Here is a 19,039-nt window from a genome sequence, read left to right as displayed (position 1 = left end):
TGGAATGTTTTTCTGTTTGTTTAGTCGTCTTCAGTTTCTTTAAACAATGTTTTATAATTTTCAGTTCCTTGAACTCTGTTTTTAAAATTTATTCCTAAGTATTTTATTCCTTTAATGTTTTCTTAATTTCATGTTCAGATTTTTCATTGCTAGTGTATAGAAATTCAATTGATTTTTGTCTGTTGATCTTATATCCTGAAACCTTGTAGCACTTGTACTCTGATAGTTTTTTTGTGGATTTTTTTTATTAAAAAAAATTTTTTAATGTTATTTATTTTTGAGAGAGAGAGAGAGAGAGACAGAGTGTGAGTGGCGGAGGGGCAGAGAGAGAGGAAGACACAAAATCCAAAGCAGGCTCCAGGCTCTGAGCTGTCAGCACAGAGCCTGATGTGGGGCTCAAACTCACAAGCTGTGAGATCATGACCTGAGCTGAAGTTGGACGCTTAACTGACTGAGCCACCCAGGCTCCCCTTTTTTATGGATTTCTTAAGATTTTCCAAATACAAGATTGTGTCTTCTATAAATAGAGATCGCTTTACTTTATCCTTTCCACTCTCAATGCCTTTTATTTCATTTTCTCTCCTAATTGCCTTGGTTAAAACCTCTAGTACAATGTTGAATAGAAGTGGCAAGAATAGAATTGTCTTATTGTAAAGCATGATTTTGATTCTTATTTCTAATAAATTTCAGACTTTGGTGATAGTTCAAATTCCTTTGACCTTCTGTGTGATCTTATTTGGGAATCTAGAAAATGAACTTTCTGAGAGCACTTTCTGTTGCTATTTTTTTCTATATGGCTGGAAATGAATAGATTTTTGTTCCAAAATAAGTGTTTATCAGTAGTCAGTTACCTTGGTTTTTCGTGCATAAATCTAAAATGTTACTGTTATTTTCTGTCTACTAAAGACCTACATTATAGATCCAAATCTTAAAGATAATGTATAACATGTGTCTGGTCCTACAGAGTTTATTTTGAGGTTACTCAGGATAAAAAGCAAACTATAGTTCTAATACACTGATGAAAATGAAACATCGACATTGTGGGATGAGCCCCGTGGTTCCCTTATTCTTGTCAAGAGCCATTTTTGTAGGGGAGATTTCATTCTTTTTTATGGGTGAATAATATTCCACTGTATTCATATACTATTCTTTATCCATTCCTCTACTGATGAACACTGAGGCTGCTTCTGTAATTTGGCTATTAAATAATGCTGCAATAAACATAGGGGTGCATGTGTCCCTTTGAATTAGTGTTTTTGTACTTTTTAGGTAAATACCCAGTAGTGCCATTACTGGATTGTAGGCAGTAGTTTTTAACTTTTTGAGGAACCTCTATACTGTTTTCTCCAGTGGCTGTACCAGTTTGCATTCCCACCAGCAGTGCACAAGGGTTCCTTTTTTTCCACATCCTTACTAACACTTTGTTTCCTGTGTTATATTTTTATTCCTATTTTTTTTAAAGTAATCTCTATGCCCAACATGGGGCTCAAAGTCATGACCCCAAGATCGAGTCACATGCCCAACCAACTGAACCAGTCAGGTGCCCCATCTTGTATTTTGATTTTAGCCATTCTGACAGGGGTGAGGTGGTATCTCATTGTAGTTTTATTTTTTTTTTTTTTCAACGTTTATTTATTTTTGGGACAGAGAGAGACAGAGCATGAACGGGGGAGGGGCAGAGAGAGAGGAAGACACAGAATCGGAAACAGGCTCCAGGCTCTGAGCCATCAGCCCAGAGCCCGACGCGGGGCTCAAACTCACGGACCGCGAGAGTGAGATCGTAACCTGGCTGAAGTCGGACGCTTAACCGACTGCGCCACCCAGGCGCCCCTCTCATTGTAGTTTTGATTGGCATTTCCCTGATGATGAGTGATGTTGAGCATCTTCTCACATGTCTGTGGGCCATCTGGATGTCTTCTTTGGCGAAATGTCTGTTCATGTCTTTTGTCCATTTTTTAATTGGATGATGATGATTATTATTATAGTATTGAGTTGTAACAGCACTTTATATATTTTGGATATTAACCCTTTATCAGATATGTCATTTGCAAATATCTTCTCCCATTCAGTAGGTTGTTTTCTTGTTTTGTTGATTGTTTTCTTCACTGTGCAGAAAACAGCATTTTATTTTGATGTAGTCCCAACAGTTTATATTTACTTTTATTTATTTTTGTCTTTCCTCAGGAGACCTAGCTAGAAAAGTGTTGCTACAGCTGATATCAGAGAAATTGCTGTGTGTGCTGTCTTGTAGGATTTTTATGGTTTCAGGTCTCACAGTTAGGTCCTTGATCCATTTTGAGCTTATTTTTGTGTATGGTGTCAGAAGGTGGTCCAGTTTTATTCTTTGGCATATAGTCCTGTTTTTCCCAACACCATTTGAAATATTCTTATATTTTAAAATAATCTTTTAATCTGGAAAAATCATTCTCACCAAAATAGGCTATAGTTTCTGACCCCCGATCTACACTTTTTCTGAAAATACATTTTGCAAATCATTAACTCCACTAGATGATCTTTGAAAAAAAGGATTCCGTGGTTAATAACTGGGCAAGTGTTGATAACAATATCATTATCTTGGAGATTAATAAAGGTCATTAGCATATTAAAGTCCTTCTGTATAGAGCAGCTTTTTTCTTCTTGGAGCTTTGTGGGTTTGTGGTGTGTGTGTGTGTGTGTGTGTGTGTGTGTGTGTGTGCATTACCTACTTATATTCAATAGAACTAGTTTTATAGAACGCATGCCTATAAGGGATTTCTAGATTGTCTCCTGATCATGATTTATAATTAATCAAACATGTTTTTCAGTTGTTTTCCTCTAAACTCGTTACTTTTGTCTATGCCTACTCAAAAGTTCATTTGAAAATGTTTATATGACTGGATTGTGAGTTTGAAATTTAAACATGTAAAAAGAACTAGAGTATCTGATTTCTCAACAGTTTTCTCTGTTACCATTTTATGATTTCTGCTCTTTTTTTATTTCCTCTTAACCAGGAAAAGTGGGTTGAAGTTGCTTCGATGAAAGTGCCTAGAGCAGGCATGTGTGTTGTGGCAGTTAATGGGCTTCTGTATGTTTCTGGAGGTCGATCTTCCAGCCATGATTTCTTGGCCCCAGGTACCTTGGACTCTGTTGAAGTTTATAACCCTCATTCAGATACATGGACAGAAATCGGTAACATGATCACCAGTCGTTGTGAAGGTGGTGTTGCTGTACTATGAAATATAAAGCATAAGGGAGCACAAGAAACATTTTGAAAATAAAATGTTTGCAAATCACATATGTATTTGGTGATAGGACCCTCTGATTCTGTTGAGTTTTCCATGTATTTGATAGGTTAGATGACTAAAGAATGATTTTTCTAAGAATTTGAGTGAGAGGAGATATGGAACATATCCTAAATTAATAAAGAACTCACACAAATTTGTTAAGCTTACCAATAGCAATGCTGTTTTTGCTCTAGAATTTTCCCCTAAGGGAAGAGTCCTAATTGTAAAAATGATTTGCTAGAAGCTTCTTGGCTAATAGCCCCTTTAGCTGTTTCTCCGGGGCAAGCCAAGCTGTAACATGACCCTTATGTGATATAAGAATTTTAGTGAGACAGTTTAAAGATGTCTGTACATTCATGATTCAGTCTATAGCACAATTTTCCATGGCCATAGTTGAACCTACAGAGAAAAGCCAATGAAACAACTCCCTACTTTCATTTGATGCCAGGAGTTTTCAAGAGCCCCAGACTTTTTATTAGCAGCAGATACACTGGGAGGGACATGTGGGAAATATCTAGCTATCTGTATAGATGTTTATATAGATTGATACATTTTTGCCTATTGTTCACAGGGTTAAAAAAGCTTTTGTTCACTTACATTTTTTGTCTTAATGCTGAAAATGCAAGTGAGGAATTACTAGGAGGTTCTTAGTGATAGTCCATTAGTGCAATTGGATAATATAATGGGTAACAGAGCCTAGTGGGAGGTTAACACCTATTTTCTAAACAGTTCTTAGTTTGGCTTTGGGAAGAGGGAATTTTATTACACCATCAACCTTCGTAAAGCTTACTTGTACTTGAGCAAGCCTAAGTATGAACTTAGTACAAAGCCTACTGCCTGGCTTGGAAAAAGTGGAATTGTAGGTACCTATGAAGCTTTTATAGACATTGTTAAGTTAAAGGACTCTGATCCAAAACTGCTTCTCAGAACTTTTCATTTTTCACCTGAGAAACATTCTAAAGAATGTTTTCTGTCCAGTTCTGAGGAACATTCTTTGTGTACATGATCATTATTTTATTTATTTCCACTAGTCGTTTGGAACCATACATATTAAAGGTCTTGCATACATTTACGTTTACCTAGTGATTCCAGGATTTGATTTGTATATCCCTGATTTCCCTTTTTCTTTACTAAAGTTCTTCAGGGTATTGTTAACAGGGATCAGCAGCTTATTTAGATACACAATCTTTGGTAAGCATTAAAGACTCAGCACTCATATCCAAAATATTTGGATTGGCCCACAAGGATACTTTCTTCCAAAACTTAACCATGTGCATGTATTAAGAAAAGCCCAAGTAGTGCTGACACAAAGCTCTGTGTCCCTTTCTTTGGGGTATCCTGAAAGTCTGAAGTGTCATAGATGCTTGGCTGAGATCTATAAAATGTCAAGGAATGAAGTATCAAGATCATTTGTAAATTATTGAAGCTCTAATTTATCTGCCTTTAATATTTCTAGTTATAGAAAATCTGCATTCTGGTTCAAAAGAGATTTAAAAAATACTACTGTAATTTAGTTCTCATTATTGCCTGGTGCCAAACTAAAATGGCACCGTGAGGGAGGCATTTTGTATTGTGGTGGCAGAAACCTGTCAAGACAATCCATGTTTGGGCTTAACAGGTCCAGACAATCTCTGTAAATAGATAATTGTAAAAATGCTTATTATTTTTTGGGTAATGACACTGTTTTAAAAATAATGTACTAATAAAGTATGTTGATTTTTGCTTTCCTTGTATCACTTAAAACTTAGTTTATTAGTGGTGTTCCTGGATCACCACCAAACTAATAGGATTGACCAAGTTTTTTAGTGTTTTGTTTTACCTTTAGGGACTTGCACATTTAGTTCTTACATTTAAATCTGTTTTCTGAGCAGCTGTTAATGTGATCTTCCTTCAAAATATTTGACAATCTTGGAGCACCTAGGTGGCTCAGTTGGTTGAGTGTCCGACTTCAACTCAGGTCATGATCTCATGGTTCATGAATTTAAGCCCTGCATCGGGCTCTGCTCTGACAGTGCAGAGCTTGCTTGGAATTCTTTCTCTCTATGCCCCTACCCCGCTTGCTCTCTCTCTCTGTCTCTCTCAAAATAAATAAACTTAAAAAAAAAATTTTTTTTAATATTTGACAATCTAATATACTTCAAGACGTCCTGTGCAATGTAAAGTTGGATATACTTTAAAATCAGTTAAAAAAAAATTTTTTTTTTAATTTTTTTTTTTCAACGTTTATTTATTTTTGGGACAGAGCGAGACAGAGCATGAACGGGGGAGGGGCAGAGAGAGAGGGAGACACAGAATCGGAAACAGGCTCCAGGCTCTGAGCCATCAGCCCAGGGCCTGACGCGGGGCTCGAACTCACAGACCACGAGATCGTGACCTGGCTGAAGTCGGACGCTTAACCGACTGCGCCACCCAGGCGCCCCTAAAAAAATTTTTTTTTAATATTTTAGAGCGAGCGAGCTCAAGAGCACATGAGTGGGGGAGGGGCAGAGAGAGAGGGAGACACAGAATCCAAAGCAGGGCTCGAACTCATAAACTGTGCATCATGACCTGAGCTGAAGTCTGACACTTAACTGATGAGCCACCCAGGTGCCCCTAGAATCAGTTTTCTTAAAGAATCATACACTGTAATTCACTTGGAAAGTGCATTTGCCTGCCTCGTTTATTGAAATTGGGCAACTAGCTTAAGTGACTTGCCCCTATTCTGAAAGATGATGAATTTGAGATCAGAGAAGTTTTAATTTGTGCAGTCCTCATGTAATTTAGAAGCAGTTTCCTCACCAAAACACTGAGTAGAATCTGAGAAAGAGCTTCTAAAGTGTAAGGTTTCTTTTCTTTAGTGTCAGACTGTAGGTAACATATTCTCTGCATTAATAAAGAAGGATTGTGTGGTGGTTTTATTGGTAAGCTTCTCACTGATCAGAACAAGGTCTAGCTCTGTGGTATTATATTTGTTTGCTACGGCTGGTGTAACAAAGTACCACAGAAGTTTAAACAATAAAATTTATTGTCTCATAGTTTTGGAAGCTGGAAGTCTAAAATCAACTTGTTGGTAGTTGGTTCCTTCTGAGGGCTGAAAGGAAGGCATGTATTCTAGGAATCCTTGGAATGTAGATGGCCACCTTCATGTATACATGGCAATTTTCCCTGTATGCATGTTTATCTCTAAGTTTTCCCTTGTTATTAGAATACTGGTAATAAAAAAAGAATGCTGGTAATATTACATTACAGCATACTCGTATGCCCTCATTTTAGCCTTATTACCTCTGTAAAGACCCTGTCTCCAAATAAGGTCACATTCTGAGATATTGGGGCTAGGATTTCAACACACAATTTATGAAAATCAAGTTAACTAATATTTGAATACATTATCCAAAGATAACATATACCAGGTTTATATTCTTTAAGTTTATTGATTTATTTTGAGAGAGTGAGCAAGCAGGGGAGAGGCAGAGAAAGAGGGAGAATCACTTGCAGGCTCTGCACTGCCAGCAGAGCTTGATGTGGGGCTCAAACTCACAAACCATGAGATCATGACCTGAGCTGAGATTCAGTCAGACACCTAACCAACAGAGTCACCCATGTGCTCCTACTGATTTATAGTCTTCTGCCAATTAAATTGTTTTTCCTTTTTTTAGAAAACAATCTCAAGAGACTGTTTTCAAGTTAGAACCTAAGGTGTTGCTTCTGTTTTTAAAAAAGCTTCTGAGTTGTGTAAAACTAGATCACCCTGCTTGTTAGAACATCAAGATGGCTCCAGCTTTACTTTTCCTAATTTATACATACTTGTGACTTTATTTAAAAAATTTTTTGACCAGCTGATGATATTTGAAGATGGGGTTGTGTCTATAAAAATTGGATACAAACTGGAAAATGTGTCCAGCTTTTCTTTGAATATGGCTTTCCCCTTATGATACTGCTCCCTACTGACTTTTAGAGCCACAGATCCTTTCAGCTCATATAACTAGATTATACCAGATAAAATGAGCTTGGAAATGCAATTCTCAGGGCCAATTGCAATGACAACCCCACAACGGAACCACCTATTATTTTCAAACACTCATGGATACAGAGTTTTCCTCTTATGGGAGAATATGCATGTCTTTTTTCAATGATCATAAGGCTCTAGCAAAAAGGATTTTCATTTTTATCATTTTATATATATTTTTTTTCATTTTACGTTTTTCGAAACAAGTAAAACATTAAAATGTTATGTATAATTCATACACACTGAAAAATGTAACCTAAAGTGAAAATGACTTGTTAGGGATTTTCAAACTCTTATCAAGTAATTCCTAGGAAATAAAGATTTCTAGAAATGAAAAAAAAAATCTGTGAATAAATAACCACTGATGGGGAACAAAAGCTAAACAGGAGAAGAAGAAAAAGGTGATGCCAAAACACAACTTTATGAGGCTTGTAGCCAACATGCTAACATTATCTACAAAGTAGTTTTTATATTTATTCTACTTGACCAGGCTTCTTGAGTCCTTTCTCTGGATAAATATCTTTAACTAGTAAAGTGATTATAAATGAAAGCAAAGCCACTAAAGTGACTACTATCTTAAGGGCTTTGAACCAGTTGGGATAATGTGGCAAGAGAAAAAGTTCAATGTGTAATGCTATCCCCAAACCTATTATTACTGTGACTATAGCTTCACTGAGTCTTTCAGAAATAAGGAAGGCAAACCATGAAAACAGAAGAGGAGGCGTACTACTAGCCAAACTGAGGAAGTCTGGTTTGGCTGTATTATCTTCTGGCAGAGCAAAACCCCATTTGATCCCTCCCAAGAAAGATAGGAAACTGGCTCCATAAGCCATCTGAGTAAAAGCTAATAAGGGGATATAAGTCTTTGCCATCACCATGACCAGTGGTGGAGCAACAAAGGGGATTACTCCTGCCAGAATTATGTATAACAGTGGCTTTGGGCTTTCAAGCAGGAAAGTTATGGTGCCTGGTGGCTTGGTTGGAAGGACTTCTTGCTTCTGCTGCTTCTTAAAGCTGCATGGGGAAGTATGATAGTACTGTGTCTTGTTCATATACACTGGAAATGATGAGAAAAACCAAGGCCCTGGCAACAAAGGGGAAAAGTTTTGCTGGAGACATGTCTTGAGAGAAAGTGTTTCTATTCTGCTGGCTCCTAGTCGGAATGTGAAAGGGTACTTCAGCATCTAAAGAGAAAACAGAACCAGTAGACAAAAACAAATTTTAAAATAATAGCAATTTCTTAGTTAATCCCAAACTGAAACAATATAAAAACAAACCATCTCCTTTCTATTAGTACATCAAACTTACAAAAAGATTGTACTATAGGGTGATGTTAATGCTAGCTAAGGCTAGCAAATAGTGATAAAACATGCAAAAGAAACTGAATAGAAACCTAGTGATGTCTTTTTTCCTACCACTAACCTTATCCCATGATAAGACAAACAGGTAAAGAGTACACCTTTAGGATCTGGCATTTTAAACTGCCTCTTCTATTTATAACTTGCAAAAGAAGCAGTGTTAATTACTGTGGGAATGCTATTTTACATTGATAAAGCAATCTACCTTCCAGTTTAGCTTTATAGAAACCATACTTTCCATCGCTCCATTCCTTCCTACACGTCTCTGCCTACTTTTCTCTGTAGGGAACCCATCTTTCAAAATTCAGCATGAAGCATTCCCCAGTCTGAATTAATGCTCCTATAACTATGTAAGTATCTTCTGCACACTCCCATCATAATTCTCACAGTGAATGTAAATTATGTGTTTGTCTCCATATACTTGAGAGTCAGAACCATATTTTTTCCTTTGTCTTCAAACAAACAAAAAAACTCCCCAGTGCCTTTCATGGTCACAGCCAAAATAAAAACCTTTCCTGCTGATTCTGTGCTTTAGTGAGCAGATTTCAGACTTCAACTAGCTAATAGATGAACAGTGACTCAAAAAGCATTGAATGAAAGAAAAAAAAGCTATTTAAGAATCTTGGTGACTCCTCAAAATGCTAGGAATGATTCCATCCTGGAGTTTTTTCTTCCTTTTGTTTGGAATGTTCTTCCCTGAGCTGCTTGCACAGCCTATTCCCTCTCTTCCAACCTATTTTTAAGTACAATCTTAAGTTTATTGTTGATACTCCCTGTTCGCCTTCCCTGTTTTATATTTTTCCAGAGGACTTACCACTTGATATATGAAATAATTTTTTACCCACCTTTTCCCGCATCACCTAAATATATAAGGATAAAGATTTTTGTCTTTTTTTTTTTTTCACTGCTATTGCCTCAGCGAAACAGTGCCAACAAAATTTGCCGAATAAACCAACCTTTGAAGATGCCTGAGAAAACTTCTGGATGAAATGAAGCATGCTGGGTCCAATTGAAAGTCTTGCTCAGGAAGATGCCAGGCAGTTCTGATTAATTCATTTTTACAGCTAAGTGGAGGGGCTGAATCAGAAGTATGCTGCTGTGTACAAAACAAGATGTCACTTAATTTTCTTCATTTTATACATATCTTTTTATAAGTAGTAACTCAAGAATTTTACTTTGAAAACAATCATTAACGTCTTCAAAAAATCAGTAACACATTAAGTAGATAGATCCTTTTCATCTCTGAACCATTCTTTTATTTTTTATTTTTATTAATGTTTATTTCTTTTTGAAAGAGCACATGCGAGTGGGCAAGTGAGGTGGGGGCAGAGAGAGGGGGAGACAGAGGATCCAAAGCAGGCTCTACACTCTCACCGGGGCTTGAACTAATGAACTGTGAGATCATGACCTGAGCTGAAGTCTGGATGCTTAACCAACTGAGCCACCTAGGCACCCCTGAACCATTCTTCTAGCTTTTGCTGTTTGGTGTAACTGAAAAAGTAATGTACAGCGACAGAAGATTTGTATCTTACAAACACCTCTATAATTCCCCAGCTGTTGTGACCTTGCATGAATTGTCTCCTTGAAGTGCAGTTCTCTCATTAAAATGGAAAGTTATAGCTTCTCTGTTCTCTTTTTTCACCTTAGTTACCTATTTTGGGTAGGCATTTACAGTTCCAAATGATGGTAGCAATCAATACAATTTAGCTGTGAACCAAGCACTGTAACTATGTGTTTTATATGCATTAACCCATTTAATACAACAACGTTATCAACTTAGTGCTGAAAGAACACATATAGCCTGTTAAATTAGAGTGAAGATTTTGGAGTCAATTTGTGCTGGGATCATGGCTCCCCCACTTACCAAGTATGTGACTTTGAACAAGTTATTTAAACTTGTTATGTTGCAGTTCACTCATCTTTGAAATAATTACAAGAACTACATAGGGTCGTTTTGAAAGTTAAAAGAATTAATACATGTAAAGAACTGAGAACTGTCCCTAACATAAAGTAAGCACTCAAAAAGTATTAACTATATTCCCACCTTACACAAGGGGAAATGGTTACAAACCCTGTCTAATATAAGCAGCCAGTAAGTGGTTGAGTGAGAAGATAAATCTAGATCTGTCTTACATGAGTTTCACTCTTAATCAGGAGAATGGGTGTCTAAAAGATCCAAAAACCACATGTGCTACCTAAGTAAACATTTTAATGAACTAATTTCTAGGTTACAGCTCTTAAGGCTGGGTAGAAAAATCCTGTATACATACCAGTCAATGTTTTCATTCTATAACATAAAGACGGAGGGAGGTAGGTTATCCCGGTCCTACGAATAGATCTTAGATGGCACTTACACCCACTCCTGACTTCAAACACATATATCTGCGGGGCCCACACTCACTGTTGCTCAAAATCATCTGCGTTAAGAGCTTTCCGGACCACCCCCACTTAAAATCTCAATGCTCTTTTCACTTTCGGGACTCCCTATGCACTATGACCATGTGATTTCCAACTCTTGGTTGTTAAAGGGAAAGAGTGATGGCCTAAACCCCGGGGACGGCAACTGGTGAGGAAATGAAGGGCAAAGAACCAAGGGTTAATCCGCTCAATTTAGGTGAAAACGGACGGTATTTCCACTGCCCCAGAGGGAAGACTTGCAGACTGCAAAGCCTCAGAGTGAACATTTGAGAGAAGTGTCTGGACGAAAGGATCCTCGGGAAACTGCCCCACAGTGCTCGCGGCTTTGATTTACTCTCAACCCTTGGTGACCCCATTCCCAATCTGCACCCTGTAGCAGCCGCCCTGCTACTTACTTGCCACCTTGGAATCAGGAGATGTAAATAAAGCTGAGCCGCCAGAATAGCCAGGTATTCAGGAAAAGGCAACTTCCGGCACGTGGGTGGTAACAGTCCCTCCCCACTTCCTGAGAAGGGGAGGGTTGGGGAACAGTCCGGGTGGGAACTTGACCAGCGCTGAACTGGTTCCCATGCCAGGCTTTCCATCTTGGGTTATTATTTTAAATCTTAACTCTGGAAGCCGGCTTTTGAAGTCTGTAGGATGCCTGAATGGTCTTTCTTTTAGGTTTCCCAGCCAGCAGAATCTGCCCCTCCGAGTTCGGGAAGGTAGAGTGTAACTACTGAAACAATGACAAGTGATCGTGGTAGGAGAGATTTGGAGTCTAGGTCGTGTGACTTGGCCAAATTGTTTGCCATCCCTGGAACTCATAACAGGGTTTCTAGGATCGATGGGCCACATCTTACAATGTATTAGGGTCCTGAACTACTAAGAAAAACGAAACTGTTTTTACTTCCATTCTCGTTGCTTGGACCTGGAAACGTATTAAGAAATAAAGAGTATGGGGGCGCCTGGGTGGCTCAGTTGGTTAAGTGTGGGATTTCGGCTCAGGTCACATCTCCCGGTTTGTGAGTTTGAGCCCCACGTCGGGCTCTGTGCTGACAGCTTGCTTGGAGCCTGGAACTTGCTTCGGATTCTGTCTCCCTTTCTCTCTGCCCCTCCCCTGCTCACACTCTGTGTGTCTCTCAATAATAATAAAGATTTTTAAAAATTATTTTAAAAAAGAGTACAAGGGGCAGGACTTTTGCTTCCCTGAAAGGTATGGTGATAAGAGCATTGGTTTGAGTTGATCTGAAAAGTTAGATCATTCTTTGTCACCCTCTGTTTTAATTTTTATTTATCAGCTCTGTGACCTTGGACAGTCTCGTGTCTTCTCTGGGCCTCCATTTCAGTCTATCAAAGGAGACTGGGCCTCCATTTCAGTCTATCAAAGGAGACAGCGCCGAGCAATTTGAGCGTTCATCTGAAAACAATAGAGCTGAAAGGGCCCACGCTGGCCGCTTCCTCCAATGCCTCAGGACTCTAGGTAATCTAGCTTCCCGGCTGCTGGCCACCATATAGCTTAGCGTCCTGTGCAGGGTGGGCCCATTACGAATTCTTCGTAATAATAACCGCTTCTAATCGCGATAGGCTTTCACTTTTATTTCCTTCTGTCATGGCAGCGCCGCCCCTTCCAGTAGTGCGATATCCAATGAGGCTTTGGGTCGGAGAAACAACTTCTCCACCCAGGCATAGGAGCAGGCTCCGGACAGAAATACGCCCTGCGCTGGGCCAAGGCCGTGACGCCAGCCATCGGGCGGAACTACCACTCCCAGCGGGTATAGCGCGTCGGGACCAGCCGCGCAGGCCTCAAGAGCCGGGCGGTGTGGCCCGCTGGGGGCTGAAGTCTTAACGACGCGCGCACTGGAAAGAGTGGAAGGTGGGAAGGGTCGGAAAACACGGGATCCTACGAAGCCGGTTTGCTAGTACTTGTACGGGTAGTTTGGGGACGCGAGCATGCTCAGAAGTGGGGTACGGGAGGACGAAGGGGCGGGGAAAAACAGTACACACATACACACCCACCCACTCATTCACACGCATCCAGGCCCTGGAGTTGGGCCGGGGGATAAGAGGAGGGATACCAAACTCGGCTGGTCTCTCCCTCTCAAGCGGCGCGAGGAAGGGCAGAGAATTCAAGTCGGCAGACGGGTGGGGGCACTGTCTCCAGCGGCCGTAAGGGGGGGTTGGGGACCACGCACGGAATAACTGCCGTTCACGCGGCGGAACGTTGGCTGCGTGGGGCGCCGGCAGGGTCACCGGAACAGGGCTCCTGCGCTTGCGCTCCTGTGGGAGGTGCGAGCGGGTGGGCGTGTGCGAGGCGTGGTCGGAGGGGGGAGGGCCCGGCTGGCCGTCGCTCCTCCCCCTCTTGCCCCTCCTGGGCCGTGTGGGCCGGGCAGCCATTTTGGGAAGAGCTTTGTTATGGTTGTGGGCTCTCCACCTTTGCGGGATCAGGAAGCTGGGGACGCGCCCTCAGACGCCGCGTATGCTCCCTATCTGTAGCCCCGCTACTGCCGGGTGAGTAGGGGTTCCGGGAAACGGGCGGTAGGGGGTCTTGAGTCGTCCCGGCTCGGGGCTCCGCCCGGTGCATGACCAACCGGCTGTTGAAACTAGTTGAAGGAGGCTCTCTCACAGGTGGTTGGTATAGGTCGGCCCCGGGAGGGGGAGAGGACCCGAAGGGCCCGCGGTCCTGTGGTTCGGACGGGGCACTTCCCCCGCGCGAGGAGCTTTGCAGTCGAGTGTTGCAGCGGCTTTGCCCGAGCGCTTCTACTTCAACTTTGGTCTTCGGGTCGGAACGCTCACCTGCGGCTCTCTGGCTCCTCTCCAGGCGTTCCGGCTTGTTGGTGGTTGAGTGGCTTGGTTTACGGGTTTCTTTTTCTCCCCTTCTTAAATTAGAACCAAGGGCTTTTGTTTTCCAGTGAAGGAAAACCTAAGGAGGAAAAAATAATGTAAGTCAAATGTGGGACCTCTGAGGGGAAAAGAAGAGCTTTAACCACCAGCGTTTCGGTTCTCCGTGGTAGCGAGGTATTTTCTTTGATTTAGATTTAAGTCGATATCCAACACCTACGGATCGCCTCCTCCTCTGAAAAAAAGCTGGTCGATGTTGAAGAGTTTTAACGAGGATTTTTTTTACTGTTTTAAATCTACCTCTCTCCATCCCCATGCAATTCAAAAGAAAGGCTGAATCTAAAATGGCTGTAGCTTGGGAAGTGCCCTAAGCTTCAGTAACTTAAATACATTACCATGTCTTAATTTTTGGTTGTTTCTTCTACGAGGGCAGCAGCTGAATCTTTTGATATTTTGGTCTTCTTGCAATTGGTGTCTTGAAGAGTCCTTGCTAGGTGAAAAGAAAGGTGAGGCTAAAGAAGTTTGCTTACTCCAAAAGTTTACGTAAGAGTGGGTGCGGGTGTGTGTGTGTGTGTGTGTGGTTGCTTATAGTTTTGAAATTGTGCTATGATGGTAATTTTATCAGCCAACTTTGTGCTCTGAGGTTGGTTTGTCATATTTGTTGAAATACTTATTCTTAACTTTGATATTTATTGCTTACCAGGAAAAAAAAACCAGCTAATGGTGTGGGTCATGTTTTAGTAACAGAACTCACACATTCCTGAGTAAATCCAGTCCAAAACTAAAGTGATTGGTAGTCTTCAGAAGACTCAGATTGATAATTTGACGGACTTCTGGAGTTTTCTGGTCTTTTCTGTGTAATACTTGAAATCAGAGTGCTCTTAAGTTTGGGACCTTGATTGCAACTCTGAGACAACCAGTGAAAACGAACTTTAGATGTGGAGTGGCTGATTGTTGTGCCCTTTCAAACAAAAGGCTGCCTTTTTGTTTGCCCCTCGCCCCCCCCCCCCCCCCTTTTTAAGCCATCAGATCCAGTTTAACTGAAAACAAAAAGGCATAGACTGGAAATCAAAAACAGATAACTTCAGTGTTTGGGAAGGTGCTTGAGTTTCAGGTTGCAATTTGCTTAAAAGATAAAATAATAAAAATGCTAATCGTGAATGAGAACTTGGGAATTAACAATAAAATAAGCTGTCATCTTCCTTAAGGAGTCAGTTTCAATTTAACATACTGCATTCTTTTAACACAAAAGAATGTGTTTTGTCAGTGCTCCTAGGATCTTTTTTTGTTTTTAAATTATTTTGGTGATTTTACAAGAAAAACATTTGCAGTGCTCTATAGAAATTACAAGTCAACTGCTTTGTGTTTGGCCATTTGCCTACTGAACCCATAAACTTAGATGCTCAAAATGGTTTGTACATGTTGATATAAATATTTTTCAATTGATTCTGTATATAGTATCTTATCAGAGATCTTGAAATAAGGGGGGATGTTAGGAAGCCTTTTTATTTTTTAATGTTTATATATTTTTGAGAGACCGAGACAGCACAAGTGGGGAAGGAGCAGAGAGAGGGAGACACGGAATCTGAAGCAGGCTTCAGGCTCTGAGCTGTCAGCACAGAGCCCAACGTGGGGCTTGAACTCACGAACTGTGAGATCATGACCTCAGCTGAAGTCAGCGTTTAACCGACGGAGGCACCCAGGTGCCCCTAAGCCTTTTTATTTTTAATAAATGGAATCCATGGGTTTTCTCATCAGTGGCTGTTTAAAAGCTTGGCTGAGGGGGGCACATGCAACCATTTTAATAAGTTTGGAATGATAAGAAATCTGGGACACATTTCTGCTTATAATTCCTATCTACTTATTTTTAAAATGTTTAATTTTTTTTTTTTTGAGAAAGAGAGCATGCACTTGCTGGAGGAGGGGCAGAAAGAGAGGAGAGAGAGAATCCCAACCAGGCTCCCAGCTGCCATTGCAGAGCCAGACTCTGCTGATCCCACCAACTGGGAGATCATAATCTGAGGTGAAATCAAGAGTCGGACCCTCAACCGACTGAGCCACCCAGGCGCCCCCTGCTTATAATTCATTTTTAAATTCTGTTATAGATACAGTACACAATTCTGAATCATACTTTAGCAGATTGCATATCTTTGTTTTATGGTTAAATTGTATGTACTTAGTAACAGTGATAACTAGGCAATCTGTTTCTAAGTCATTGTGCTTCACCATTATGAATGCTGTCTTTACTGGTGAAAATGAGACTATTAGAAAGTTGACAGGCACAAAAATTTTAAAGGATCTCAACTAAAAAAAAACTTCATGGAAAAGGTAAATTTTGTAGTGGGTTATTTATGGTTTCCCAAATAGATGGGTGGAAAAATCGAGGTACAGTATAGATAATATGTTACTTCATATGTGACTGTAGTTGCCGTGGACTGGCCATATGTGACTGGAATTTAATATTTGGTGTGTTGAGATCTAGCTGTCCAAGTCATTTCTAAATCAGACTCTGATTTTTATTTCCAATTGTAGTGTGCCCAAAACAAAACTGGCTACAACAAACTAGTTAAGTAAAAAAAAAATAGTTGGAGCATCTGGGTGGCTCAGTCGGTTGAGCGTCCGACTTCGGCTCAGGTCATGATCTTGTAGTCTGTGAGTTCAAGCCTCGTGTCAGGCTCTGTGCTGACAGCTCAGAGCTTGGAGCCTGCTTCAGATTCTGTGTCTCCCTCTCTCTTTGCCCCTCCCCCGCTCATGCTCTGTCTCTCTCTCTCTCTCTCTCTCTCTGTCAAAGATAAATAAACATTAAAAAAAATTCTAAAAAAAATAGTTAAGAATGGCTGAACTTTTGTCCACAGGTAATTTTAACTAAGAAGGTAAAATATTGCTAATGTTATGTGACTCGAATTTTTATAGATGATTGCAAAATCCCGGGCAAGTATTTAAAGGAATCAAATAGTTATTTTCCTTTACTAAAGCAAACAATCAGCCTTTATTATTATTATTTTTTTTTTTTCATTTCAAGAAATGATAGAGGCTATACTGTGGTGCCAGTTTGGGTGTTCTAAGGTGTTTAGAAATTCCTAAATGACCATAAAATGTCTTGCCACCAAAGAACTTAGTAGTTTAACACATTAAGTGGAAAATGTTCATAGGATAACAACATAGAAAGCTGTCTTTCTTAAAGGAGTTGACTTTTAACATACTTACTATGTTTACCTTCCTTTTCTATGATAAAACTGCTTTGCCTTATGTTAACCAGATGTCAGGCTAGAATCACCAGCATGAACAAAGTTTTGGTACACTTTTCTGAGCATTAGGTCTATTTGTGCGGAATACATTTTGTTTTCAGAAAAATCAAATTCATTTAAGTTTGGCTATACTTTAGATTTCAAACTCTTATTTCTGCTGATTGTAAGTTTAAATTTTGTTATATAAAAAATTCTTTTCTGAATGATTGCTATCTTTGAAGTATGTTGAAAAGTTGTTTTGAGGGCTCTTTGGCTAATTAAAAGGTAGAGGTATTCCAGTGTTCCTGCTATGTGTTTATGAATTATTAGCTCTACTTTTTAATTAGTCTTACGAGATATGGTGGGAAGGGTAGTTTATTTTGGGCTTCATAAGCTATGGGTTATAATAGAGTCTAGTATATAACCCAATGTATATAATTCCTCAAAATACTTTTTAATAAATAATCTTATCCCTTCTACAAGTGAGTGTACAGAGGGTCCAAGAAATTACGTAATTTACATAACATAATGAGAGATCTGGATTCAGGCGCCTTTCTCTGATTCTGAAGCTCAGTTTCCACCACATCTGATGCAAAGATGACATGGTGTGGTAATTAAGGGCACCAGTTATACAGCCAGGTTTGAATCTCAGCATTGCCACTTACAGCTTTGTGACCTTGGAGAGTTTAAAGTGAAATTTCTTCTGTGCCTTTTCCTTCCTCTGTTAAATGGGGATAATAGTAATTTCTCGTAGAATTATTGTGGTAAATAATATTTGTAGAGTTCTTAAAAACAGTGCACTTCATGGGGCGCTTGGGTGGCTCAGTCAGTTAAGAATCTGACTTCGACTCAGGTCAGGATCTCTGTGAGTTCACACTCCACACCGGGCTCTGCGCTGATAGTGTGGGGCCTGTTTGGGATTCTTTCTCCTCTTTCTCTGCCCCTACCCCACTTGCGATTGAGCGTTCTGTCTCTCTCTCTTTCAGAATAAATAAATGTTAAAAAACAAAAAAAATATATGTATGTATTTATATATGTATATATATAACAATATTTCATAATTGTTATATAAACTGTATGAAATTGTCTTTAATGAATGTCCTTTTACCAATCAAATGAAATTTAGTGAAATCTGAACAGAATGTTGCATGCGGAGGTTCTTCTTTTTTTCTTTATTAGGTATTATTTTTCTGTTAACTTTTCTAGTTTATCTGAATCAGAATCTAGTTCCCACATACTATAATTGACATTCTTTCAAGCTTCTTAATTTTTATGTTTCTTCTGTGTTCCCCCCCCCCCCTTGCACTTTGTTGAAGTCAGATTATTTGGCACAGTTTGCCACATTTGAGATTTTTCTAATTTCTTATGAATTGGTAGTTGGGTATTGAAGCTTAGATTGAGTTTTGATGCATTGGGAATAAAGAGAAGACTAACTTCATAGGTGATTCTGTGCATTTGGGGATTATTTTTTTCTGGTTTGTTCAGTGGTTCTCATATAATTTTCTTAAAATTTGTCTATTGAGCAGCATAGAGTAATTGAGTTATTTGTCCTCCTTTGATATGCATATAAAATGGAGTGTTTCATTTGCCAACTTAATTTTAATTTTTAATTAATTAAATTAATTAAATTAATTTTTAATTTTCCAAGCAGTTTTTTTTTCCTGTCCTTTTTTTCTTCATAGTATGTATTTATGGTGTTGTAAAATTGAGCTGAGTGTGCTGGGTTTGCAGTGGTTTTGTTTTCTAGTTTTGGTTACTAGTGAGTAGTTTTCTCAGTGTATTTGGTTTGAAAATTTTTCTCCTCTTGCTTATGCCCCACTCCCAACCCCCTTAAGCATTTTATTCTTAGCACCTATTGAATGCTCACTATAGGCCAGGCACTTCTTTCCCCACACCCCTAGGGAAAACATCCAGGCATATTCTTTTTTTTTTTTTTTTTTTTTTTTTTTTTTTTTTTTTTTTTTTTTT

General features: G+C 39.5%; 3 protein-coding genes across 11 annotated transcripts in view; 2 read left to right on the top strand and 1 right to left on the bottom strand.

Annotated features, from left to right (window-relative positions):
• IPP (intracisternal A particle-promoted polypeptide) overlaps positions 1-4,990 on the top strand; it is a 42,910-nt gene extending 37,920 nt beyond the window's left edge. For all 5 annotated transcript variants that reach the window (XM_040470064.1, XM_040470068.1, XM_040470065.1 and 2 more), the window contains one exon: positions 2,991-4,990. In XM_040470064.1, the coding sequence (XP_040325998.1) occupies positions 2,991-3,215 (225 nt within the window). In that variant the 3' untranslated portion in view covers positions 3,216-4,990. The remainder of the gene's footprint in view (positions 1-2,990) is intronic.
• Positions 4,991-6,955: 1,965 nt separating this feature from the next.
• On the bottom strand, positions 6,956-12,011 carry TMEM69 (transmembrane protein 69). Of its 2 annotated transcripts, none has more exons than XM_040470075.1 (3): positions 11,420-12,011; positions 9,563-9,702; positions 6,956-8,432 (listed from the first exon to the last, which is right to left on the bottom strand). In XM_040470075.1, the coding sequence occupies exons 2-3, from the start codon at positions 9,602-9,604 to the stop codon at positions 7,722-7,724; spliced, it is 753 nt and encodes a 250-aa protein (XP_040326009.1). In that variant the 5' UTR covers positions 9,605-9,702; positions 11,420-12,011; the 3' UTR covers positions 6,956-7,721. The 2 variants fall into 2 exon arrangements, with proteins under 2 accessions (XP_040326009.1, XP_040326010.1); XM_040470076.1 differs by having other exon boundaries at positions 9,563-9,699.
• Positions 12,012-12,794: 783 nt separating this feature from the next.
• Positions 12,795-19,039, top strand: part of GPBP1L1 (GC-rich promoter binding protein 1 like 1) — a 67,624-nt gene continuing 61,379 nt past the window's right edge. For 2 of the 4 annotated variants that reach the window (XM_040470069.1, XM_040470074.1), the window contains exon 1: positions 13,375-13,514. The gene's annotated coding sequence lies outside the window, so the exon portion shown is untranslated. Of the gene's footprint in view, positions 12,880-13,374; positions 13,515-14,331; positions 14,351-19,039 lie in introns of those variants that run through there. The other 2 variants (XM_040470071.1, XM_040470070.1) reach the window with 2 other exon arrangements.

Source organism: Herpailurus yagouaroundi, unplaced genomic scaffold, assembly GCF_014898765.1.
Source record: "Herpailurus yagouaroundi ecotype Mexico unplaced genomic scaffold, PumYag 77, whole genome shotgun sequence".
NCBI lineage: Eukaryota > Metazoa > Chordata > Mammalia > Carnivora > Felidae > Herpailurus > Herpailurus yagouaroundi.
Note: the sequence above shows the minus strand (reverse complement) of the source record. Positions and strands in the feature narration are given on the sequence as shown.